This window comes from Aythya fuligula, chromosome 3, assembly GCF_009819795.1.
Source record: "Aythya fuligula isolate bAytFul2 chromosome 3, bAytFul2.pri, whole genome shotgun sequence".
In the NCBI taxonomy this organism is placed as follows: Eukaryota; Metazoa; Chordata; class Aves; order Anseriformes; family Anatidae; genus Aythya; species Aythya fuligula.
In genome coordinates this window covers 28,813,810-28,840,247 of record NC_045561.1, presented here as the reverse complement: position 1 = coordinate 28,840,247, position 26,438 = coordinate 28,813,810, and the positions used below count along the sequence as shown (strand labels likewise).

General features: G+C 42.7%; 1 protein-coding gene across 1 annotated transcript in view; it reads left to right on the top strand.

The window, feature by feature from the left end:
- The window catches only part of SMYD3 (SET and MYND domain containing 3), a 397,374-nt gene extending 385,575 nt beyond the window's left edge, over nt 1-11,799 (top strand). The window contains exons 11-12 of the mRNA XM_032184877.1: nt 4,993-5,101; nt 11,659-11,799. Coding sequence (XP_032040768.1) covers nt 4,993-5,101; nt 11,659-11,760 — 211 coding nt within the window. The 3' untranslated portion in view covers nt 11,761-11,799. The remainder of the gene's footprint in view (nt 1-4,992; nt 5,102-11,658) is intronic.
- The last annotated feature ends 14,639 nt before the right edge of the window (nt 11,800-26,438 follow it).

Here is a 26,438-nt window from a genome sequence, read left to right as displayed (position 1 = left end):
AAGGCTTTCACAGGGAACCCTAAAGATTATATGTAGGTTAAAATAGATATGCTGCCCTGAGAAATTATATAGTTCCAACTAGGCTTCTAATGCTTAGCATGCAAAACAAAGTCATTTATTCTATATCATTAACATTTCCCCACCTCCACCAAAAATAACCCTATAACCTTGATCCATCCCAGACAAAACTCTTGCATATGGCTGGTGGTTATTAAAAAAAATACATACAAAGCTCTTTAAGGATATTTTCTATAAATAAAACATTGCTTGCTAAGCACTATTCCAGCTCCAAATTGCAGGGTTTGGTGTAGGAATTGCCAGGTGAAATTCTGTGCAGGAGATCAGACTGAACAGCTGCAGCACGGTCCCTTTGGCATTAAGATCTGTGAGCTCCTATATGAGCACAGATAGCTGTAAATGAGCACTGTTAGTTTACCTGTTTTATGCTCTAGAGGAATACACTTTCTTTGACTATTCATAAAATAACTGGTTCATTCTTGGAGCAGTTGATAGATACCAAATGTCTCATACTTTTTATCATAAATAATCATTTGTCTTTAAATTTGTCCTAAAAAATGCTTCTCATAAGTCCCAGATGTGGAACCCTTTGATCATCCCAGTCAAGGAGTGGAACAAATATCATGCGAATTATGAATGACCAGTCTTACATCACTAAATAATGAAAAAATAAAAATCGCTGGACAGCATAAAAATAATCCCTTGCTGCAGTTCAGTGAAAAGCTTTAATGAATGTACTCAAATACTGAGTAGTTCAGAAATTAAGAACACATCAAAAAAAGAAAACAAGGCTGCGCTGTATTTGTGGTGAACATTTCCACCCACTGTAGCTAGTACATTTCTGTCAGGAGACTGATGCTGTCCTCTTTGCATTCTGCTCACCCCTTTCCTGAAGCCCAGGAGCCTGCTCTTAATTCCTTCTCTGTTGCTGTGGCTCCTAAAACTGCTTTATGTCTTTTATGCTGTCATATTTACTTGCATGAAAAGATACTGCAAACCAATTTACAGTCATGTATAGCATCACTTTTTACATGTCACCATATTAAAGAGCCTGGTAACATTTCCATTCTAAACCCTTATTTCAGGTTTTATAAATCCTGCCTGCTTCTAATTACATCAGGCTGAAGACAAAGGTGTAAATGTTAACCCTGCAGACAGATTTACAGGAAATGGAAGGCATCTATTTATTTTAAAACATGAGGCATCAGAAAATAAAGTGATTTTGCATATCCTTTTTGATAGTAGCCGTTAGCTCACAACAGAACACAAAAGTTGCTGATTGTTTACCCTGTAATGAGAGATAATTTGAGTGTAATTAGAGGAACTGCAGTATTAAAAAGTAGAAGGATTTAGCTAAAATTAGTCAAAAGTGTTTTTCTTTTTTACGTTGTTCTATATACAAGAACACAAAGGATTTCTTGAAGAGATTTATGGAAGGATTTTTTTCTTTGTAAAGTATATGAACAGTAATTGCATGGGGGGTCATCAAGGCAAACCTTGGGGCTGAGCTGCAAATAGGAGCTATCAATTTCATGGTATATTAGAAACAACTATTGCTTTACCAAGTATTGGCCGTATCTTTGCTTACTGAAAATTGGTATCTGTGTATTTTGTGAATGAAATGCAGGAATTGCTGATTCCTGGAACAGTGAAACACTGAAGCAAGCTACCTGGAGACTGGGAAATAGCTTTCAATTGCGGTTTTGAATAATGAACTAGACAGTGCTTTCTTTGCCTCACTCTTCACCTATGCAGTGCTCCAGGCACAACCCAGAGAGAGGGCTGAGTCAAGAGGATTACCTGAGAGTGTGACCTGTACAAACACATTGGATCTCTAACAAAGGTGTTGAGAGCTGGCCAGCTTTCTTGTTGTCCTCTTTGAAAGGTGGAGAGGATCAGGGAGTTACCACCCAAGTTAGGATATCACAGTTCAGATGAGTAGACAGTTTGACAGGTAAAAATCTGGTTGGATGTGGGGGTCAGAGGGCCATGGCTGACATGCTGTTGCTTGTTTGGATGCCAGTAACAGTGGGTACCACAGGGGACTGTCCAGGGACTGGTCCCGATTAACACCCTTTAACCTGCAGGAAGCAACGAGAGGCACTCCTGTGTTGTCTGCACATCACGCCACATGGGGGGGGACCAGCTGACAGGCAGAGGAACAGGCTGGCATGGATGATGTTAGTCATATACTGGAAAAAAACTGTGCTGTGGAGGCTGCGATACAAAATGTAAAGATCTTTTTCATCCTCCTCTAGTTTTCTTGTTTACAGTGCATTTTACTTGTTAGTTATTGTATTTTGTTTAATCTCTCTTTGCAAGTGGACTGATGGGCATTGACCAGTGCCAAGGAGCAGGAAACATCACTCCACAGAACCATCTTTCTTTATTTCAGCTTTTAGTGTGATACTGTTCCCTTTCCTGTCCCTCAGGCCTTGGTAAATCTCATAAAATCCTTTTCAGATTGAAATCCTATTCTTCCCGAGCTGTTCTGTGTTTTACAGCATGTATTTCTCTGTAGTTGTGTTATTCTCTTGTTGACAGTCTTTAGGTGCTAGTTCCCTGGCTGGTAAATGCCTTCCTTAGTCTTAAAATTATCCATTTGTTTTGTTCAGAGCAATGCATGGGGATAGCAGATAGGCTCACAAATACCTGACACTGCTTCTTAGCTCTTTTTGCTACACCAGATTTTCATAATACTGAATCCTAGGGATGCCTGGAAGAAGCCAGCAGCATTCTGCCTGCTTACGCATCTCTCAGAAGAGCTGCAAGCTGCCTGGATTTCTCTTATAAACTCACTCAATGGACGCGCTTTCACAAAAAGGTGTTTAATAGATTTATTTCAGAATATGATAATAAATAGTTGTTTCAAATGTCAATTTTAAGGCTTGCAAATGTAACTATATACATGCATAAGATCAGAACATAAATCAGCACAGTAAAACAGCTTTGTACATATTTATGAACTCAAGGCTCTTTGTTTCACACTTACTCCTTCTGTGTCATCATCTTAAATTTTCAGTTGCTTTGGTTTATGGATGGTAGTCTGGGCTGAGTCCCTGACATTGTTAAATTGCCTCCTGTTTGTTCTGGCATTGCATATACCAAACAATGCTAAGTCTTTATTGACTTCAAGTGAACGTATGCTCTATAGAAAGAGACCCGTTTGCATTCAGGGGCAGACTCTGCATTCTGATGGACCTGTGTGAAGTTTAGCAAGCCCCACGTTGCCAGACCGAAGCACAGCCTGAATTTGTCCTTGTGAGCTGCCACCCCCATGGTGGCTTCTGGCAAGGCAGGACCCAGTTGGTGTTAGTATTTCAGACAGGGCTGGTTATTCAGGAAGGAGAGGGAAAGGAGAAATATTTAAAAGATGGTTGAAAGGATGAAAAGTTGAGGTTTGCCATGAAGGAATAGAGAGGCGAATCAGAACTGTCATGGCGTAGCACAAACAGTCTAGTGAGTACTGCAAAAAGTTAATCTCATGCAAAAGTCTGCCTCTCTGGCTCCTGCTCCCATGGCTGTGATATTTGACCCAGGCATCCTGGCATTCCAGTAGCCCAGAAAGAGAGGGAATGACCTTCATGCTCCATCCATTGCAGCAGTCACAGGTGAAGGCAGAAGTTTGCAACCATCTGGGCATTGCTGTTTTGCAAATTTTACAAAGTTGTGCATGGCATCACTACTCCCATTTGTGCCATGTTATCTCAGCAATTTATATGACTGTTCACTAATTCACAACAAAATCTCTGACTTAGTTGTGTTTCCTCCTTGCTTAACTATTAGCAGATAGCACCATGTTAATTGATATAATAATCAGAAGAAAAAAAAAAATCTACTGATATTTTTCCAGTGTTTGTTTAACTGGATCTTTAAAGTTCCTAAGTGTCAGTTTGGACTGAGACAAGAACTATCATTTTTCTTCTCTCTAGTCTACTGGCTCTCAGCCTTTTTGGATTGCAACCTACAACAGGTTTGAGAATGCCACTGTGCACGTCTTGTAGTTTTTGTAGTATGAACAGGTGGTGCTCATGTCAACTCAGGTTGGATTCTTCACATTAAGGAGTTTGTTTCTGTTACTTCGTGAGAGAACTTGATGGATAAAGGTCCTGAGAGGCAAGCAAACCAGGCATGCTTCCCATGTGTTTCTGTACATCTTCACTGAAACTGGGGGGTCAGCAGAAAAAGGGGAGGTTGGGTGTGAAAACATTTTCCATGACATTTACACATCTTCATTTGAGATTTATGACATTTCACGAGCATCTTGAAGGAAATTAATGATGATGTCACCCTCCATCTACTTCCTAGGGAAAAAAAAAAAAAAAAGAGAGAGAGAGCATAGTTATATCTTTATATATGTGTTTCCGAAGTAACTCCAGTAAGATTGATGGAAAACTTCTGATTGTGGAAGTGAGGAGATTCTCCTCACAGTAGCAGATACCATGTCTAGATGCATGAGCCCAGTCTGAGATGTTTCCTTGAACATGCATTACCAGTTCTTTTCTGCACCAGGGAGCAGCTAGCAAACCTTCAGAAATGGTGGCCTTGATGTATGTACCTGCTTTCTGTGCTGCCCCTCTCCTTCATCCTGCAGGATCCAAGAGGTAGTTTCCTTCTGAAGCTTCCCTTTAAAATTATAGCTCTTCAGGGACCTGGGATTGTGAACGACCTCTGTTTGCAACACTAAGTACAGTAAATTCTATTGTGTTACCCAACAGTAGCAAATGAAATAATCCCACTCCCGTCACTTTCTAACAGGATAATGTTAAAGGCATTCCTTTGAGATGGAGAGTAATAATTTGCTAATTCCCCTCAGTATTTCATGCTTCTCAGTAGTGTAGCTAATTTTCTCTGAGTACCTTATTAACATTCACAATGACTCTGTGGTCCCACCCTAATAGCTCTCCACAGAGGCAGTGACTGTGAAGGTGAGAGCTGACACAGTGACACATTTTCCTCCTTTTTTCTCTGCAGACTGTATTATCCTGGCTTCCATCCGCTGAGGGCTGTCCAGCTGATGCGAGTGGGCAAACTGCAGTACAGTCAAGACATGTTTCCTCAAGCACTGGAGACTTTGAAACAGGTCAGTGTTGTGAAATGCTACGTCCTCCCCCAGCTCTCACTAGCCCCGAACCAGCCATGTATTCCCTCCCCTTCTCCTCTGACTGTACCTTGTGCCTTTGCATATTCCTCACCACTTTTTCCGTCGTCAGTGCTGTTTCCCCAGGCTGCAGCTGAATGTGATGATGGGTCACTGTTGCGCAGAGTTTCAGGCACTGCCTTCCTTCAGTATCAGTCAATGCTAATTGCAGTTTGATAGCTCAGAAGTGCCTGAATGAAAAATTGCTGTTAGATCTGAAGAGATAAAACTATCTTATTGCCTTCTACTCTCCTTATTACCATAGCAAAGGGATTCTGGGAGCACTAGAAGTACAAAAACAGGTGCGGAGCTGCGGTTTCTACCCTCCTTATAGTACCTCCTTAGGTATTTGTGATTTTGGATAGAAGAACTTTGCCTTTTCATGCTTGTATTTTATTGTGAGCTACACAATCAACAGGCGTGCTTCTCGATCCCCCCTGTTTCTGTGTCACTCACCATCTTTCCATTCAATCTGTTTTTGCAGCTGGTGCTTTGCTGGTTACTTTTCAGTTTTAAGCTGTCCCTGTTGTACCTGAACTTATTGTTCAGGTTTAATGAGTTTTATATTCATTTCCTCCTACCCCAGGCTCTTATTTGTCCTGCTGTTATATTGCTTTTACTATCTGGCTTGGGACTACAACCTTAAATATACTGAAGAATCCCCTTCCATGAGCAATGTTTTCAGGACATAGGCTCTCACTTGCTTCATGTCTCGAATCCTAAGTCACTGTTGGGGTATTTTTCTCCCACTGGAAGATGTGCTGCCTCAGGTCCCCCTCAGAGAGGTCTCAGGCTCATTCACGTGTATTGTTGATTGTACTTTGTTGAAGCTGGCCTGAAGACACCACAAACTCTGTGAGGTTCCCCCACTTGTCTCCCTGCCCACCTCCAGTGCCTGATGCAGTCTCCTCAACTTTTTCTCAGTACTGCAGATAGCCATTTGCAGTTTGCCCTCTGCAAGGAACTTGTCACAATACTGTCACTTCAGGCCTTGCACAGCTTGTTTTGTCTTCAGGACAGGGTATTTCACATGTTAGCAGTGCGTTTATCCTTAAGACATCCCACTGGAGAAATCCTGTCATCTCCATTTCCAAATGGGGAAATTGCAGGACAGAGGGACTGAAGAGCTTCTAGCACAACCTTGGGAAAGTTTTCAGCACTTGCTCCTCTCCTCTCTTCTACGTGAATGTCTGAAATTAGACGCCAGAAATTGATGGCTTATGCCCCATTCACAGAGTTGAGAACAAAATAGCTGTAATTACACGGGCCTGCAATTTCTGGTAGGCATTGATAGGATTCTCTGCTTCTCCATTTACACCATATATTTTCTTAGCGCTAATTAAGCAGGAGTGGTTTTTGTTTTTTTTGTTCCTGCACAGTCCTCTCCAGTGCAGAAGTCGGCTGTTTTGTCCCCTTTGTTTAATGTCCATATTGTATGAAGTGCTAGCTGTGTTGCAGAGGGGCAGCTGCTTGGGATAGAAGGGGATGGGAGTCTGTGCTGGGGATGGGGAGGAAGTGTTTTTTACTCCTGTCTGGATCCCCTTTAAATAGCAGTCACAACACAACAGATAATTTACTGTTTTGTACTTGCTTTTCTGAGCCACCCTATCTGTTAGGTTTTAACATCTGATTACATATGCAAAGTGAATAACTGATCATTTTCACCTCTTTAAATAATAAATCAGTATTTGATACGGCACCTTTCTTACCAAATCTTAGTAACTTAAATCTTCACTTGATATATTTAACTTAAATTGTGGCCAATTCTGATCATTAAGAAGTTGATGGGAGCATAATCAATTCTATTTCCCGTTCATTATTCAGAAGTCAGCCATATATCTGCCATGTGCCAGGTAATCTGCTCTGCCATTTCCCCTGTAATATTTATGATTTCCAAACATTTGGACCTTCCCTTTTAGCAAATGGAGTGAGCCCCCAGTCAGAGGAGTTTATGTTTTCATTGATATTGCTGCAATACATCAACAGGCGTGCTTCTAATTGCATTTCTAATATGATATTGCATTAAACGAAACTGGAGTTAATTCCCCTAGAGCCATCTGAATGCTGTTCATTGGTGAGGGCAGAAGTTGTGATGGGTTTTTGTATGTGTTTAGTGCAGTAGCCCATTGCAGGCCAGATTGTTACTGTATTATTCTTTGAGTGCAGACCAATACCTAACACAGAAACCATTTTTTCAAGATTTATCTCCTCTGTCCCTTAAAAAGGAGCACATGCTGTTTACTGTTTTATGCCATACCTCTGTGCATCTCTAACCATGCTCTCCAAGACATTAGTGGTCCAAAAGGACACAGTAAGTGCTTTGTAGCTGGGATGCAGAACCATTGATAAACCAATCCTATTGCAGCTTTGTCTACTCCCTATTTAGTCTCCACCTTTTTAACCAAATGTGTCGTACAGGGAGAGACTCGCCTCTCACTCTCTGCGAGAACAGTTAAGCAGACAGAAAAGCTTCTTGTCATCCTACTTTCCCTACTTCCCCAACTTGCATGCATGGGATGCAGTGCTTCTTCGAACGGGATCTGAAGCTGACTCCTTCATCGCTGTCTACACAGGAGCAAATTAGAGCCATGTAATTCCCAGTTTGTTGCGAGTAAAGGATGTGATTCCTAATATAACTCAGATAATGTCCTGGAGTTATATCAGAACACAGTTTGGCCCTCTGTGATTAGATGTGTCAACAGAGCATGCCACATGCTCAGAGCAGAAACTCGATTGCCTTCTCTGCTTCATTACTCTTCTTAATACACTCTGACACTGAATAGCACCCTGTTGGAGCTCTCGTCAGACTAATTTCAGCCTGGCATTAAGGAGAAGGATGGGGAAGGTGCAGAGGAATTGAGATCTGAGTGAAATTCACCTCACTCATATAAATCCTGTTTAATCAAGCACAGCCTCAGAGCTGCTGTGGATTGACAGTGGCTCTGCAGCAGCCCTGCAGTGTGTTTGCACCCGTAGATCTTCACACACAGCCGTGCAGCCCAGCCCGTATTTCTGCACCCTGCGTCACCTGAAAGTGAATCACAACCACGCTGCCCTACTCTTATCACCCTTTGGTTTTAGCTCTCTCACCTGCACCCCGAAAGAAGGCTTAAATAATGTGAGGGGCCTTGTGTTACCCATTAAAATGAAATCACCTTTTAAAAATATATTATCCCCTGCAGAACCTAATTTGCCAGGTCTTGGAAACAAGTATTACAGAGAGGCAGTAATCTACTTCTGGAGTAAAACCTAAAGGTAGCCTTTGGTTTATTGTACAGCCAACCTATTATTTTTACATTTATATATATATATATGAAAAAATGTAATGCTGGGAGAACAAATGGAATTATAGATCAGGAAAGCCTTTGTCAGCAAAACACCAGAGCTGGAGCCTGGTCTGACAAAACTAATTTAAAGAGCCTTGGATGACTGTAAAAGTGGCAGTAACGACAGTTGCAACAGGCTGTCTGGGGATGGGTAAAGCTTCTCGACCTGGAAACAGTGCTCGCGCACGAGCCCAGGATGGGTCTGCATTTCTGGAGCTCGTGGGAATCCCCTGGTGAGTATCTGTGGTTTGTCCCTGTGCACATTCGGTGCCCTAAATATTTGGTAGGGGTCATCATTACCTTCACAGCACTGCAGACTCCTCTCTTTGGTTGACCGTAACCTCAGTGCAACCAAACTGTGCGAGGACAGGCAGGGTGTACAGGGGAAGACTTGGACCTGGTTTTTCACCCTTGCCTCCTTGAAGTGAGTCCCAGTGGTAGTGGTGGTGGTGGCAGCCTGTGCCCATGGGCTTGCTTGAGTGATGGCTGGTGGGGACTGAGGCAAGAGGGGCGCCCAGAGCTGCGCTGCCTTTCATTTGCATTCATGGAACAACTGCTCTACCTCTGATCTAATGGGTTTTATATTCTTCAGGGATACAGCGTGTGGTTGGTGACACTCTGGCCTGAGCTGCTGTCTTGCGATTACTGTAGTGTTTCATAATTAGATTTCTTCTTTTGTCTGAGAGGAGGACCACACACATCACAAGACTCTGATCCGCCTTGGCTCTGCTGGTTAACTATAAGATATAAAAGAAAAGGGGGGGGGGAAGGGCTCAGAGAGTTGGCATATTCCTCCATATTTTTCATATATCACCAGTTAAAAAATCCTTGCTTTGGAGGTGAAATTATCCCCGGTTTTTCTCTGATCTTTACAAAAATAGCTCTGTAACTTCATGTCAGCATAACCTGAGAATTAGGGAAGTCATTGCTATTCTACCTTCAATACAGCCTGGTTCTGACTTGTAGTGCACTGTGTAAGACAGAACATTGCATGAGAATGATTTTCTCCCTGAAGGAGACAAAAGGATAAAGACTGGGTGCATTTATCTGCCGTACTGAGGACAGAGACGAAATAGAAAAGAAATGTTGCAGGTGAGAGAGAAGTCAGCCACGGTAATGGTATCTCAAGGTTAGGTACGATATTAGGGAATTTTGCCTTTTATCAGATATATATCCTCACGGACATCTGTAACATCAGGGTGTTGATGGCCATCACTACTTGCCTGACCTGTGTCCTGTAGGTGGGCTAAAGATCAGGGTCAGCTGCCCTGGGACTATGATCCAGCCCAAATGCACAGCTTGTTAACACAGGTCTTTCCCAATAAATCCATCAGCTTTCTTGGACAGATCATGTAAACACCACACACCAAACGTGTCTATATCTATGGCCAGTCCCCATCACCCTTTTGCCCTGGAGTCATCCTGACCATGCTTAGCCTGAGCACAGCTGCTCTGTGCTGCACAGCAACATGCCTGGGATCCCACCTGCAGCTATGCTGCTCTGCACCATCCAGGGATTCCTACACTGTGCCCATGTTCATATTTCTCCACTCCACTGTCTCTGCCAAGTAAGGACTGGCTCTTATTCTTGCCTTGTACGCTACCTCTTCAGTTATTTATATTAAAAAAGCTCTCATACAGCTTAACACTTCATGCTCAACTATGTTGAAGTACTTTCGTGATCTGTTCTTCACAACATTTTCCCCTCACGTTAAATTAGGAAAAACAGAAGACTAAGAACAGCTTAGTGAGTATTTTCAGGGAATATAATTATGACTTCCTTGCAAATGTTTTGCAAAAACATGAACAGATTTGTATTTCTCCTAAAATAGATATACGCAAAAACGAGGATTTCTGATTTTATTTCATATTTCTTAGGCATTTCTAGTGAAATGAAAGAATTTCCATTGTTCTGTATAACTGAGTATTTTACCATTTAGTAGTAGGAAGGCACTGTGGTAGCTCAGAACATCTGATTCTTTGTAGAGTTCCTTGCTTACTCTGATTTGTTTTGACTGATAATTCAACTTGTTCTTTCGGTCCTTTGCTTCCTTCCTCTTACTCTAAAAAGTTAGCTAATTGGAAGCAAAAATAAATTATGCCAGAATTTCCATATGCTTGCCTGTTTCTAGAAGTTGGAAGTAGAATTTGATTCATCCTACCAAAGAATCTTTATATTTATTTTTATCTTTGAATTTAAATGAGGTCCCTTCCTTGACATATTTCCAAAAAGATAATTTTTCTTGTAATCTAAAGCTGATTTAGCTGAATTTTATCAGCCGACTGGACCAGGAACTTATTCAAGCCCAGGCTGCATTTACTTTTTGATGATTCCTCAGCTTGTGATGAAGAAAAATCTCTGATGTTTTTTCTTCTATCAGTGCACTTGGAGCTCCCTTGTTCTTTCCTTATAAGTGCTGAGTCTGTTTCCACCTGGTACTTCCCTTCTTCCATGAAGAATTTAAAAGAATGAAGAAGCCGAAATGTCGTATGAGAAACGGTGATTGAAACATGAGCTGGGCAAGGAGTATGTCAGACATATCTGTGGCAGGGAATCAGCAATAAAACAGACAATATGAGCAAGCATAAATTGGGCTAGCAATGTAAGATGACCAACACAGAGAGAAAATAATCTATGGGAAATGGAGCAAAGAACCATTCCTCACACGTGCCTTTTTTGAGTGAAACTATTAATTTACATATTTGTTTGATGCTATGTATAGTTTCTCCTTATATAGTCAGAGCACTTAATTCTATTTGTTAAGCATTAATCCATTTATATTTCAAGGACTTTGAGGCTATTAACAGCATAAATATCGCAGTCATCTTTTAAATAATGTATCAAAACCTTGGGTGTTGTAGTTGATCAATCTTAAAATTGCCTTCATGCCTCAGTGCAAAAGCATCTCCCTCTATTACGCCAAACATCCCTCTGTGCAACACATTAGGGGACTTTAATGTTTTAACATCTAAGAATAATGTGTCAGTACCTCCTCCTTTGTCAGAGACAAATTGTTACATGCTTTGGGATACTTCACTCTGATTTCTACTATGCCATGCTTTAAAGCCCCCATCTTGAGAGTTGGCACTGAAATCCATGCCCTACTGTAGTTACCAACCCTTTCAGATGTCCTGCGCAATGACTAATGTGTCCCTTTCTGCTCTCTTCTCCAGGCCTATAATATTATGAAGGTGACCCATGGGACAGATCACAGGCTGATGCAAACCTTGATGGACTTAAAGGAGCAGTGTGAGGCCATCATGAAAATACAATGAAGAAATTATCCGGTCTGGAAAACAAAATATTCAAGGAGAAAGGAAATCAGATGTTTTTTATTACATTAGGAAGTTTCTCAATGATTTTGTTGTCTTTTCATCAGGCCCTACTTTGATTACAAAAATTTGTTGGTTTTGCTGTATCTTCTGAATTGAGTTAATGGTTGGAGGAATATGTGCTATTTTCAGAAAGTTTCTAATTTCTACAAGGCAAAATGGTAGTGGGTAAGCCTTAGTATTTGATCTTAAAGATGCTGGTGATAAAAATACAGACTTAAACATATAGCAAGGAACAATTTTCTTCATTTTTATTTAATTACCAGAATCTTCAGTCCAAATACCACTGAATGTAGGAAGAATTGAGACTTGAATTGTAACTCAATGATACTTGACCCAGCTTCTCCCATGTGTTTTAGGTATTGATTTCTGTATCCGTCCCGTTATCTCTGGAATGATCACAAAGTCTCACTTTACCAGCTGTTTTATGTCTGTTTATCAGAACACCCTTTGGATTTTTTTTTTTCCTACCAAACACCTAATTTAGATGATAATACTTGATTATCAATTTAAAACACCCGATTTAATTGATAACAAATGCTGGGAAATGCATACAGTCTTAGCTTGTTACAAAATAATGTAATTCCATTGACATCAGCAGCCAGTTTTTTGTGCCAGTTTATGCCAGCAATTGAAGATCTAGTCTCAGAAATATTCTATGTAGAGAGAGCATATTTTTCCCTTTGACTTACCATTTGGTGTGTTTTCCAAAAGCCTGATCCAATACTATTTGACATTAAATAAAAGACTTCCAGTGTTCTAAATGAGATTTTCTTCCCTTGCATTTTAACTTTTGAGTTCTGTTCCTCTTTTTCTTGCCTTTTATATGTTATAATAGTGGATATTAAAATGGATGAAACAAAAAATTTAATCAAATATGTATCTATGCAGAAATTGTTTATCCTGATGTCTCACCATTTTGACTGCTTCAACAAGTTCTCAATCCGTAAGTGTTAAAAAGAGAGACTTGGACCTATGAGCTCAAACCTTTGTTTGCAGGTGCAAGTTTTTTGTGAAGCTTCCTCAAAATCAGAGGTTGGGTATCAGGGGCAGTGCAAAAAGTAGGTTGGGTAGTATGGGTTAGAAGTTCAGTGACAGGCCTGCTGATAATCTGTCCACATAAAAGGAATTCCAGCTTTTTGTTTGTTTGTTTGTTTGTTTGTTTTAATGAAAGTAAAATTGGAGAAACTACTTAGTTACTAAAAAGCCAAAAGAAATACAGGAATGCTGTCAACAGGACCATGCTTAAACTACCTCTTGGATTTTTTAGGTGAAATTATACTTGCCACTAGGTGTCTCAATTTAAGAAAGCATTCAAGAAACAATTAGAATAACCTGGTTTGAAAGGTGACTAGGCTCTGGAAGCCCCTTTGAATCACTTTAGGGCTGAAGTCAAACCTTCTGCTAGTGCCCGGAGATACCCCTGGGCCTCCAGCACCTACCCTCTCAGTAAGGAACTGAAACAGAAGTGAGGTGCCAGCTTTGCTTTCACACAGCAAAGTGCACTGAGCGTGTACCCAGGAAGATGGTGCTGTGGTTTTTAGACATTTCTGAGCCTGCAGTGTTTGGACTTACTGCTTCCAGTCCCCCAAAGAGTATTTTGGACTCCAGAGCATAGAGATTTGGGCTACTTAATCCTGTAGTTCAACACTAGCTAGGAGTTTCTTTCCAGCCAGGGAAATGCTCACCCTGGTGACTGCAGCCAGGTATGGTCACCTCCTCCTCACTCAGGGCAGGCAACAGGCTGGAGCCTGGGGCTCTAGCAAGTGAGCAGTGCAACACAGTGGTTAACAGTTTTTCTAAGCAAATTCAGTTTCATGATTGCCAGGCCAACCATGTTCCTTCTTCCCTCTTTTCCATACCTGCCCTCCTCTCCCTCCCACCTAGCAGGCAGGGGTGTTAGGACATGGCTGTGTGGTGGGGCTCTAAGACCTTCAGAGATGTGATGAGCTAGGAGATCATCCTTGGGGAAGAGAAGCCTTTCTTGGAAAGCATGTGCTCCATTTCCCCACACTCCTCAGCAAGAGGGTTGTTATTGCCAGAGCTGCTGACTTCCACTTTTAACACAGAAACAAATGTTAACGACAGCCAAATATTTATGAGGAACGTCGAAACCTAAATAATTTAAGGCCTCTGAAAGTATCGCTTCAGGTGTGTCGCTCCTCTCTAACAATTTATTGCTGCTACTCCAGCCATGACTGTTATTTCATTAATCCATAGTTGTTGTAAAGTCAGGCTTTTTTCACACCGGTAACTTGACACCATTAATTATTATGAGATGGGAGCACATTTAAAAAGAAAATGAACACTCTGGGCATAATTTACAGCCCCAGTACATGAGTGCCAGCGCTGAGGAAGATATCTCCTTTCAAGGCGTTTGAATTTGTTCCACCGTATGGAGCGTTCACTTGCCCGGCAGTAATATGCAAGCAATAACCTATGAAATGCAGCGCCTTTCTGGAGTACGAGGCATGGCTTGAGGCCAGAGGCCAAGCCGTATCAGCCACCCAAGATGTGCAATAATCCCCACAGAAATTCACTGCTTGGTTGGGTCTTCTTGCTGTTATGAAAAGGAAATTATCTGGGGAAAAGGTCAGACCTTTGCATTTATTGGGATTTCTGACAAAGGAGTAGCATCATGATGGACAATCAGAAAATGTGAGAGGGTACTCACGTCTTCAAGAGCTATCTTCTGGTTTTAAAGGGACACATCTGTATTTGACATTATGTGGTTTTGCATAAAGATGATACTTGTTTTATCTTATGATTACTAATCAGATGGGAAGATTTTCAAATGGAAAGGACTTCGGAGTGTGAGATGAGATCGTGCATCAGTTTACACAGCACGTGCTGGGAGATGCCCGCCAGCTCTCATGCATACATACAACTGTATGTATGAATAGCAGCACTGCCTTCTGGTTCAAGGACACACAACTATGCAAGCACAACAAAAGGGAAAGACGGGTGCTAGGGCAGAGTCAAAGTTACCTGGTTTTGGATGAGAAAGGTGACATTACAGCAAGCTAAAGGAGCCACCTACACTCAGGTCAGGGTCCTGAGAGCACCACCATGTTACCTGCCTTGCCTTGCCTGCTTTTCTGGGCTCTTCTGCAGAGATTCCCTAGTACAGGGACAAAATTCATGCTTTACATTCATTTCTGCTGATACAAAACTTGCATTTCTTTCAGCTTGGTCAAAGGAACAGTCAAGTTGTCTGGTTGGTGTCAGACATTTATTGCGTGGTTTCCCTTGGAGACTTGTATCTCCCACACCACCACCAGGGCTGCTGATGCTGCATGGACGATTGTTGCTGGCAGATTTTTCTCTCTGTGTTCCCACTCCAGCCTATTTTCTGCAGAACAGGCTGGCCTGTGACTGCAGAAAGATTTGAAAGTGCAGTAGGAAGCAAGAGCACCAGGGAGGAAGGCACATTGGCTAAACACATTTCATTTCAAGGTAGTCTTACTTTTTCAGCTTGAACTCAAAGTAACTTGGAAGTATATATGCACAGATGTTTTGGCCCTCTAGAATAATATGTCTCAATTTTTCTGGTTGGTTGGTTTGTGGCATTGTTTTTGTTGTTGTTGTTTGTTTGTTTTGTTTTTGGATGCTATCAGCTTTCCAAGATAAAGATGCTGAAGTCTAAACTCAGAAAGACGCAGACCGCAACATTATCAATAATACTGGCAGGCTTGGTACTTGTTTTCAGCAGACCAGCTCAGAGATTTTTCCAGTACCTTTGGAAAGTAATGACAATTTGGGTTCACCTCAAGGCTCAGAAATACATTTTGAGTTACTTTTTTTTTTTTTTGTCACTTTCCCTTAAATTAGTCTATTAGTCTATGTTAGATTGCACTTACAGCAATTGCACTACATTGGAGTATGTGTTTGGAAGAAAAGCAGTAACAACAGAGGAAAAAAAAAAAAAAAAAAGGAAATTGTGCACTTCTGCTGAGAATTGATAGCAATAGAACAAACCCTTCTTTCAAAAATATAATAAAATAAAAACAGATCCTTAACCTGTCTGTGTTTTTTTTAAGCATGATGCAACTCTTTGTATCCATAACCCTCAAAGTGTGCCTAATAATGTTAGAGCTGAAAAATCTCTGGGTCCTTAGCAAACAGAGCTTGCAATTCATAGCAGAGGTGGTAGAAAGGAAAGACTCTAGTAAGAAAAATTGCAGTGAGCTGTGACCTTCTCAAGGCTATCACCCTGTGTCTGCAGTCTATTGTGTGCAGGTTGTGCCAGCAAAAGTCTCCACTACTCAGCATTTTCTGTGCTTGTAGCTGTAAACCTGTTCTCTGCTGTGTATTTTTTAAGCTAGTTTTTCTTACATTTTGTTTTGTTTTTTTTTAACATATTAATGAAATACAGAGGGTTATTCCCTGCAGAGAATATTACAAATAGTCCCTGGCCACAGCAAGACTCATAGTGAACAGAGTTGTTTTTTCATAGAGGTTGTGCCAATAAAGATTTTTTATTTTTTTCCTGATTCTGAATTAAATCTCCCATAAAACAAGGATAAAGACGGTCTTACTGCTATGGATGTGGAGTTCTAGTTTGGCTTCTCCGCTGCACCAGAAACTTTGTGGCCTTGAGCAAATCACCTAGGGTCATGCTGAGACTGAGTTGTTTAGTTGCATAGTTGGACTTTGTTGTTGCTAATCCTTGGGAAATTTCCACTCACTCCTTTTTGGTAAAACAAACCCACAAAAAAATTAAAAGGAAGTGGGTATGACACTCTCCATACGTCTGCCTCACTACTTCCCTACTGAAAGGGCTTTAAAACTCTACATGCCTTCCCTTAGCACCTTATTTGTAGGACAGCAGGAGAGCTATTTGCAGAAAAGATGTAGTTCCCAAAACACCTCCAGAAACTTTCCAGAGAAGGCAAAGTATTATGTCACAGCTGAGGAAAATGAGGCCCATGGATAAATGCACAGGATAAATACACCGATGTGTTCATGGCTGCGTGATGCCGCAACTGCAAAAAGCACTGGAGCAAAGGCTGGCATCCGCAGCCTTGGGGTCGTGGCTGTCACCCACGGAAAATGGTGTCAATGTGAGCACCAGCACCATGCAACAGTGTGCTGCAGAGAGGCCCCCTCACTGGACTACATGACAGCTAAAGAAACTACTGATTATAGGGAAGAAATATTTGGCCAGACTCGTGTTTTGGGAAGGGCAGCCAACAGCTGGTTGCCAAGTTAAAGGTCCTCTTCTGTTTTATTTCTGCTTTTATAATGGCTATTTTCTCTTTCCCATTGGCCTTTTCATTTCTGATTTTACAAAGTTAATCAGGCTGAAAATACATTTGAGATGAATGCTTCATATAATGGTCCCTACAAAAACAGCTGAGTGTATTTTTCTTGCCCTAAGAATAACGAATGCAGGTTACCTGAAAATCTGTGGCCTTCTATTCCTTAGTCTTGTCATTCAGCACAAGGGGATTTCTGTTTATCCCCATAATAGTGATGTGTAAACCATGCCTATATGACCCCCATTAGTATTTCATGGGGTGAGTTCAACGTTTTTATTTGCTGTGCGCTTGTGATCAACACGGACAAATCAATTCTAATTCCATCATTCTTTAGACTTTTTGTAGGTTTTAATAAGGACCTTAGAGATTCCTTCCCCCCCAAAAAAGAATAACTCAGCCTCAGTAATTAGGTTTCATACAGTCACTGCTCACACAGAGGAACCTAACAAGTTCTTTATAGTTCCCAGGAGACCAATTAACCTTCTTTTAAATATATCTCTATATAGCTACAGACACACACACGCGCAGGAACGCACATACACACAAGCTTTTCAGTAGTCTCAGATGCTCCAGCTCCTTGTTAACCCAATTCTGATGGGGCTCACAGCAAGAAAGCAGGGCCGAAGAAACCTGCCTGAGTCCTTTTTAACTCCAAAGAAGCCTACACAAGAAAAGAGCACAGTCTCCTTTTCTGCCTGCCCCCAGGAGAGGAGGAAGGGGATTACCATGTAGCCTCTTTGCTTAAAGTTCCCCTTCATCTCCTGGGCTTGGGCAGGTGGCACTTGGTGGTCTCCTTCACTGGAGCTAAGGAGCCTGATCCCCAGCTGTGTTTCAGCCAAGGGCTGGTGAGAATGAAGAAAAGAGCAACATTTTCTGCCTCCGCCCCTTCAATTCAGCAGCTCTGATTCCCTGTCCCCAGAGGCTCCAAATAGGAAGGTGGCAATTTTACACAGCTCTTTGGAGGAAAACTGCTCTTTAAATCACAGGTGATTCCTCTTGACAATTCCACTTGACTTTCAGAGCAGGAGTCAGGAGACAGTAACAGAGAAAGGTGTCTGATGAGGAAATTATCAGAACTCCACTCTTCCCCTCCCCCAAGGCCTTTGCTGTGCTCCTCTCTGTGCTTGACTCTTTACATTTAATGACACTGTTTTTAACAAAGCCATTTTAGTGTTTCCTTTCTGCTGTAGGAGGGGCCAGGTGCGGTGCTGAGCATCCCGTGGTGGAATAGGCTGAGGTCTGGCCCAATCCTTCATGCTGCCCCATGCTCAGATGGGGACACCAAGGCCGTGAGTGCAAAATACGCACTGCTGCCCCTGCCACATGGCAGGAAGCCTGCGGTGAAGGATGGGAAGGACACTGTGGTCTTTGGGCACTGCCACGGGGAACCACTGGCCTCTCAGCCTACAGCAGCAGCCCTCAGCGCCAGGAGGCATCTGGTGCTTGGGTATGGGTGTAGCAGGCTCTGTGCAATGGTTGTGCAAAAGGCAGCAGTCATGGACCACTGGGGATTGCTTTCTGCTTCTCCCTAGCAATCCATTTTCTCCCACATGGCTCTCTGAGCCCTTGCTATTAGTGAGTCTCCTTTTCCAAGTCACTTCCAGCTGTGGGAAAAATTCTTCAGCCATGTACTGGCAATGTCTGTGGTTTTTCTATTCATTCTAATTCACTCTCCATTTCACTTTTCTATTCACAGTTTCTCGTACCCAGCTTATCCCCTACGTTTTGATCCCCTACGTGATCAAAGTACACTTACTGGGGAGTGATGCTCCCCATCATGCTAACTGGCTGAAGGTAATCATTCAGCAGGGCTAGGGAGGTGATCGTCCCCCTGTACTCAGCTCTGGTGAGGCCACACCTCGAGTACTGTGTTCAGTTTTGGGCCCCTCGCTACAAGAAGGACATGGAGGTGCTTGAGCGGGTGCAGAGAAGGGCGACGAAGCTGGTGAGGGGCCTGGAGAACAAGTCCTGTGAGGAGCGGCTGAGGGAGCTGGGCTTGTTCCAGCCTGGAGAAGAGGAGGCTCAGGGCGACCTTATCGCTCTCTATAGGTACCTCAGGGAGGCTGTAGCGAGGTGGGGGTTGGTCTGTTCTCCCACGTGCCTGGTGACAGGACGAGGGGGAATGGGCTTAAGTTGAAGCCAGGGGAGTTTTAGGTTAGATGTTAGGAAGAACTTCTTACCGAAAGGGTTGTTGGACACTGGAACAGGCCTGCCCAGGGAAGTGGTGGAGTCACCATCCCTGGAAGTCCTTTAAAAGACGTTTAGACGTAGAGCTCAGGGATATGGTTTAGTGGGGATTGTTAGCGTTAGGTAGAGGTTGGACTCGATGATCTTGAGGTCTCTTCCAACCTAGAAATTCTGTGATTCTGTGATTATAATCTGGGAATGTTAATTTCTGAACATATCACAGAATCACAGATTATAATCTGGGAATTATTATAATCTGGGAATTATTCCTAGATTTTAATCTGGGAATCTGTGATTATAATCTGGGAATGTTAATTTCTGAACATATCACAGAATCACAGATTATAATCTGGGAATTATTATAATCTGGGAATTATTCCCAGATTATAATCTGTGATTCTGTGATTATAATCTGGGAATGTTAATTTCTGAACATATCACAGAATCACAGATTATAATCTGGGAATTATTATAATCTGGGAATTATTCCCAGATTATAATCTGGGAATCTGTGATTATAATCTGGGAATGTTAATTTCTGAACATATCACAGAATCACAGAATCAGGCTAATGGGGGTGGTGGGAACTTGTCCTCTGTGTCAAAAAAAGGCCAGCTTGCAGCAAGCTCCTGGCTAGTGTTTGCAGCGCTACAGAAACAACATAGGGCTAGACCTCTGCTGACGTGCAGAAACTCCCTATAAACTGGCCCAAACCCAGACTGACTTTTGCCCAGTCTTTCTTGCTCTGACTGAGACCCATTAGGGCGTCCTTCAGCCAGGCAGCTGTCTCGGTTCAGAGCACAGCCTGGTGAGGAGCCAAGCAGGGCAAAGGAAGGGATTTATTCCTCCTGCTTGACGCAGTGCCATCAGCTAACACCTCTCCTTACGTGTAGGGAATAGAGCAAGGTGCCAAAGCCAGCTGTAGAGCATACCGCATTTCTCACAGTCCAGAGAAGAGGTGTCCCAAGGCCTTTCCCGTTGTTCTGCAGCCAACATTTTGGGAGCAGCCCAGAGCTTTCCACGTCCCAGCTCTGTGCCTGGGAGAAAGCGGTGCCTTGCTGGCTGCACTCTGACCATGAAGCACATGCTGATCAGGGCCATCAGCCTTAGAGCCGCTGAGGTTTTAGCCTTGTACAAAGATGTCACCTGTTCAGCCTCTGTCTGTGTGTGTGGGGGGAGAAGCAGAGAATAAATTAATAAATAAACTTAAAAAATAAATTCAGAGGCAATAAGTAACCATTTTGAGGTGGCACGGAAATGTTTTGCTTGCTGCTCCACTCTTGGCAAATGGTGGAGAACAAGTTTGGCAGGACAATGCCTAAGCTACTGCGTTGGCTTTGCACCATGGCCGCTCCTCTGTGCCCGTCGCTCTGCAGAGCCACCTGCCATTAGACATGGCTTCCCTGTGCCATCTGCAACTCCTCTGGGAAACCTTAAGCAGCCTGCCAAATTGAAATGGTGGAAACCCCAAATTGCCTTGGGCCTGCAGATGATCCCAGGCACAGATTTGTTGGTGAGGGAAGGAAATGGCAAATGACACTTATTCTTCCCCAGAAATCAGTCTCCATGTCCTGCTGGGCACCACAAACTCCCTCGTCTCACTGCCACCATCATGTATGGAGTGCACCAGCTAGTGCAGCAGCTCAGGGCACATGGCTGTCTGAGGCCTGAAGGGAGCTGAGGCCTTGCTCTGACCCTACAAGAGGTGCCTCCATCACGGGGCCCAAGGCTGGCTGATGCGCTCAGCCAGCTGGACAGAGCACAGCTGTCAGCCTCTGCCCCCTCCTCAGGGTTCATCCAGCCCCAAATTTACCTGAATTTTCTTGTAGCAAAAGCTTATGCAAGAAGCAAACATCAGCTACTGGGCCAGCTCCTCACCAGCCTGTGCTGCCTCACATCTGAGGAAAGTCTGCAGGATGTGGTCAGGTGTATGATTTCTTAGAGAAGCTGGTTTATGGCTTGCCCATCTGAAAGACTTTATTTTGGTTTCAATTATAAGTTACTACATGTATGCGCTTTGAAAAAAAAAAAAAAAAAAAAAAAAGTAGAGCAAGGTATCCTCTGCCTTGTCCAGGGAAGAATTTCCAGGGTCATAGAGGCAATTCAAAGCTCAAAGGTTTACAAGCCCAGCAAGAAGATAAGGCAGTGTAACAGCCTCCACACTTTATGGTGCCAGCTTGTGAAGAGATCGAAATGGCTTAGCGTGAGGGCCAATTTTACTCAAGGTTCCTGTTTGAGGAAGGAAGAAAAAAACAACTAATCTTCACAGATAGTTTTGACATTGACATTTCCCCCTGCCGTGGAGAACTGGCAAGCTGCAAGTGGCACTTGTCCCAAGGATGGGGACTGGCCCTGCTGCCCCTGGCCTCCCCTGAGTCCTGCCTCTCCATCAGCCCTGGCCTCTGGGTGGTGGGACAACAGGTCTTCAGGTGAGAGTCCCTCTTGCTAGGCTAGGCTTTTATTTAGTACACACATAGTGTTTGTTCCTGTGAGTAACCCACTCCGCAGAACACTTTATGCCACTGCAATGCTAATTGTCAAGTAAATAGGACTAGGGTTGGTGCGTCCATTGTTCTGGCCCAGTCAGCAGAAAGAATAGAGGCCGATGGCTGCAAAGTATGCAATGTTTGGGCTTAGATGCTTTCCAGAAGCTTTTCTGTGGATTTCACAGCACTTAATGGCTTTACATATAACCTTCAGAAATGTTCTCTGAGCCTCTTTAAACTCATGGCAGGCAAGAGCCCAAGCCCCCGGGGCAGCATGAGTGATCAATGGCAGGGTTAGTAGCTGAACTTTTAGTGTTCACTTTAGTCACCTAATTGCGATGCTTTCCATTGTCCTTGGAAATTAGGAGAAAATGATGTTCACAGTGTTTTCTTTGGCTCCTGAAGTGCAGCTTGCTGGGTATTGTGGAGTTTCCTTCAAGCATGGTTTGGGAGATGTTTAGTGAAAACAGGGCTGTGAATCTTCCTGCAGCTGCTCAGACACACTTGAATCCAGGGACACCCAGCTAAGAGCACAGAGACAGGCATGAGTTGGGCCGCAGGGTGCTGAAGGGCAAGGTGGGTAAAAGCACTGCTACGCCATGCTATTGTTTTAAGCAAGAACCAAGGGGCAGCTTGCACAGCACTGTGTTGGGCAGCACAGGGATTCTGAAGGCACTGGTGTGAAGGAACCTGTGGAGCACAGCCCAGTGCACAGCATGGCTTCTGTGCTCTTTTAGAAAAATGGCAGCTTTTCTCCCCGATTCCCTGGTTTCAAGTCATTCAGAGAATGAAGCTGAGCAGGGACAAGACAGGGGAAGCTCGATCGCTTTAAAGTGAGTGAGAGGTCCTCCATGTGTAGAGGTGTGAGATTTTCTCTTTGCAGCATGCCCGGGAGTCCTGCACACCACACCCACACGTCTGGCTGTCCACGGCTAGCCAGGAGCTAGAAATGGGAATATGGATGTGTGCCAAACGCACACAGCTGCATACTTTTGGCTGCCAGTTGGCTGGCATGCCATCCACAATCTGATGCAAAACATGGGTGCCAAACCCATGCAATAAGGTTCCGTAGAAGAGCCACATGTTAATGTACGTGAAATGGAAAGCAAATATTTTCCCTTGACAAGTGACACTGGGGATGGACATTTCGGCCACTTAGGGCTGTTCCCAGGTCAGCAGTTGCTGGGGTTGTTCTGAAGGAGAACAGACTGGACCTCCAAGCTATCTATTTGCTGTTAAAGATTTTGAGATGGCCTTTGGGCACCACAGAGCATTTGCATGGTCGTACCCACTATAGTGTGCTTGGTGGTTAAATAGCAGATGTCAGCTCCAAAACTGCCAGATTGGCAATTGTCATGAACACTAACAGACACCATGAAACATAAAATCCACTCACAGATGGCCTTTTACTAGAGGAACTAAATATTAATTTTGTACTTGTCTGAGAGAGAGCGAGTTGTTTTTTTTTTTTTTTTTTTCCCCCTTCCTCATCTCACTTCTCAGTGGCTCAATGGCAGCCAGAGCTGCTGATCAAAATGAGGTGAGAGCCCAGGGCCCCAGTGTGTTGTGGCAGGTGTGGGAGAAGAAGCAGCTTCAGCAACTGGCTCCTCTCCCCAGGTTTTCCAGGAGTTAGGCAGCTTTCTCAGGATCCCCATCAGGTTTACAGGCTAAACCCTCCCTTGCAATGTATCTTCAGCCTGGCAAGTTACTAGCTTCAAAGACAAGGTAAGACTTGGGCATGGCTGGGACAAGACATTAGCTTACAAGAAGTACCAGGCATTTCAGCCATGCCACACCAGGTCACCAGCCTGCTCTCCTCTCTGTGCCTTATACCTTTCCTGTCAGTCTTGCCCCAAACCAGAGGTGTGTAGCACTGAGCTCCCTAAGGCTTCAGAACTGACCAACAGTGATCTGATTTTATTTTTCAGCTTGTATAGAGCTCCTCGCCACCAATTCTGCCTCAGACAAAGAGTAGGTCTTGCTCTAACCCATTTTTCTCTGGTTTTGTCACTTTAAGGCACTTCAGGCTTTTTAATACTGATGTGGCTGCATGATAACAGCAATGAAGATAAATTACCTCAAAAATAGGCAATAAGCCTTTTAGCTCTTTAGAGCAAATCAGAGCTATTCTGAACAGCCCACAGATGAAAGAAATAGCCGTTTATCTTCATTTGCAGCTACTGTGGAGAGGCACCAGCATGTAAATTCATTGGCCCAGGGGCAACAGCTGAAGTTGTACTGGAGTCAGAGGGTCTGCTGCTGGCAAAGGAGAACCTCAGGCCTCTCTCTGCCACACACCATCTCACTGTGTGCCAGACATCACTTCTGCAGCCACCTTGGGAGTTATTTTGTACAGAAGCAATGGTCACTGTAGGTGATGGCATCCCCTGCCACTGTGACTGGTGGCTCTGACACTGGGCTGACACAGGAACATAGAAGGAAGGACTATTTAAATGCACACCAAAGTATCAACCAAATATTTAGGCTTGTAGTGTGCTAACATGTCCCTCCTAAAGCAGGCCATGTGACAGAATCATCTGCCAGCATACCATGTGTCTTAAAGGAGATCTTAAATTGCTTCCTTTTTTGTCTTCTCCACAAGAAATAGGATTTTTTGTTTTCTTCCAATGGAAAGAGCACAGTGTCCTTACTGGGACTTACCCAATGGTTAATGGGCATTTGAGATTTGCCTGGAGAGCTAATTCACGTCTGTCCCTGCAAGCGAGGCACTCTTGATTATCAATAGGGAACACCATAAACGTGAGCAAAAGCCAAGCAGAAATTGCAGACACCTTAGCAGAAGCTCAGGGGGCAGCTGAACCTGAGCTATATGTAATGTGTCTGGAGGAAAGGATGTAAACTCTTTTTATTACTTTCACGTTGCATAAAATACCTGCACAGTGGGCAAGGGAAATCTGATGCAGTAGTGAGAGATGATAAATAAACACATTGTTCTCATTTGTTTGGTCTCAATTTTGTTCCCTTGCTTACAAATGCCAACTGAGCAACCACTGCTAATATGAAGAGGCATATATCCATAACCAGCTTATGTACCAACACAACCAGTTTGGGCCTGGTGACTGTGCTTGCTTTCTGTTTCTGGACAGTAGCAGGGGAGAGGATAATGGTGCCGTGCTTGGTTGCAGTGTTTCTGCCATTGCTGTCAAACCCTGTGATTCCTTATGGTTTTCTGGTGAATTTGCTTCTCAGCAATGTTTGCATGGTAGAACCCCTTTGGGTGTTTTAGTTTCAGGTTTGATCTTGCTCACTCTCATGAACAGCACATCTCATCTTGTGTTTGGTCACAAGCATCTTCTCTGCCATCTGACAAATGTTCTCATCCAAAGTGAAATAGTCAGGAGGTGGAGGCAGATATATCGGTAAGATAAAAGTAAACATTTAATGCCACTATAGTTTGATTTTTTTTCCAGACATCATATTTTTGACAATGTTTCACACCTCAGATACCACAAAAGGGATATTTTTTAAGCCAGCAAACAATAAACTTTACAATTTTAATGGCAAAAGGTTCAATGCATTTGTTGACCAACTTGGAAATGGCTGTGACTTTCCACATTTTGAACTTGTTCTCATGCTGTTCTTTCTACTTTCTTTTTTTTTTTTCCCATAAAATTTAGTTGATAAAATATATATATATCTACTACTAATACATCCTCTTCTGGAATCACCCATTGGTGGGACCAGCACAAGATATGTATCCATCATTTTGTCTCCTCCTTAGCCCTATCTTATACCATTGTTATAACGAGAAAGAACATAGCCACGGACAGAGTGAAATGGATTTAGCAAACATACACTTCAATGCATAGCACTTAGATAAGCATTTCCAACCATGATGTGTAAATAAATTATAAAATACAAGCAACTCTATAAAACAAGAACATCCTGAGTTTACAAATAAATTATATCCTTCATACATAGAATATGATGTGGATGTTAGTAACCAGCAGTTTCAGCTATGGGAGAGAAAGAAGTCAAACAGAAAAGTTAGTATCTATGCATACATAAAACATATATGTATGTGTGCTAGATGTAAATATGCACACACATACACATACAATAGAAAGGGTGAATACAATCCATATCTATAGTATATAGAGAATATGTAATATAGCTGAAACTGCCTCAAGCACCATTTTTAACCATTATTATAAAGTTTGCTCAATATATAAGTAGGACCACTCAAAGTAAGAAGGTTTGGGTTGTATATTTTTTCGTGTCTGAGAGAGTTTTGAAGATAGTTTGAAATATTATTGATGACTGTTACTATTTCACTGCCAGCACCTCCATTCTTTGATGAATAATCATGCCCTTTGTGTTCAAAATGTTGTGTAAGTGAGCCTCAGTCTGCTGCCAGTGAAGCTGGTGGCAAAATCCATATTGACTTCAAAGGGGTCAAGATAAAGGTGCTACATTTTCAAGGGAAACTAATTTTCTTTCCTTTTTTTTTTTTTAAAAAAAAAAAAAGTTTGCTTGAGAAGAAGAAAGAAGAAAAGATAAAGCCAATAGTAAAATGGTTTATTATTTCCAAGAGCAGGTATGGAAGCTCAGATAACCTGTGATGAGCGCACAATAAATGCAAGAGATAGAGATAATTAACTTTGGATTGACAGATCATTCACAGTTTTGTTTGCCATAGCTATTTGGAAACCTATTTCAAGTCTTG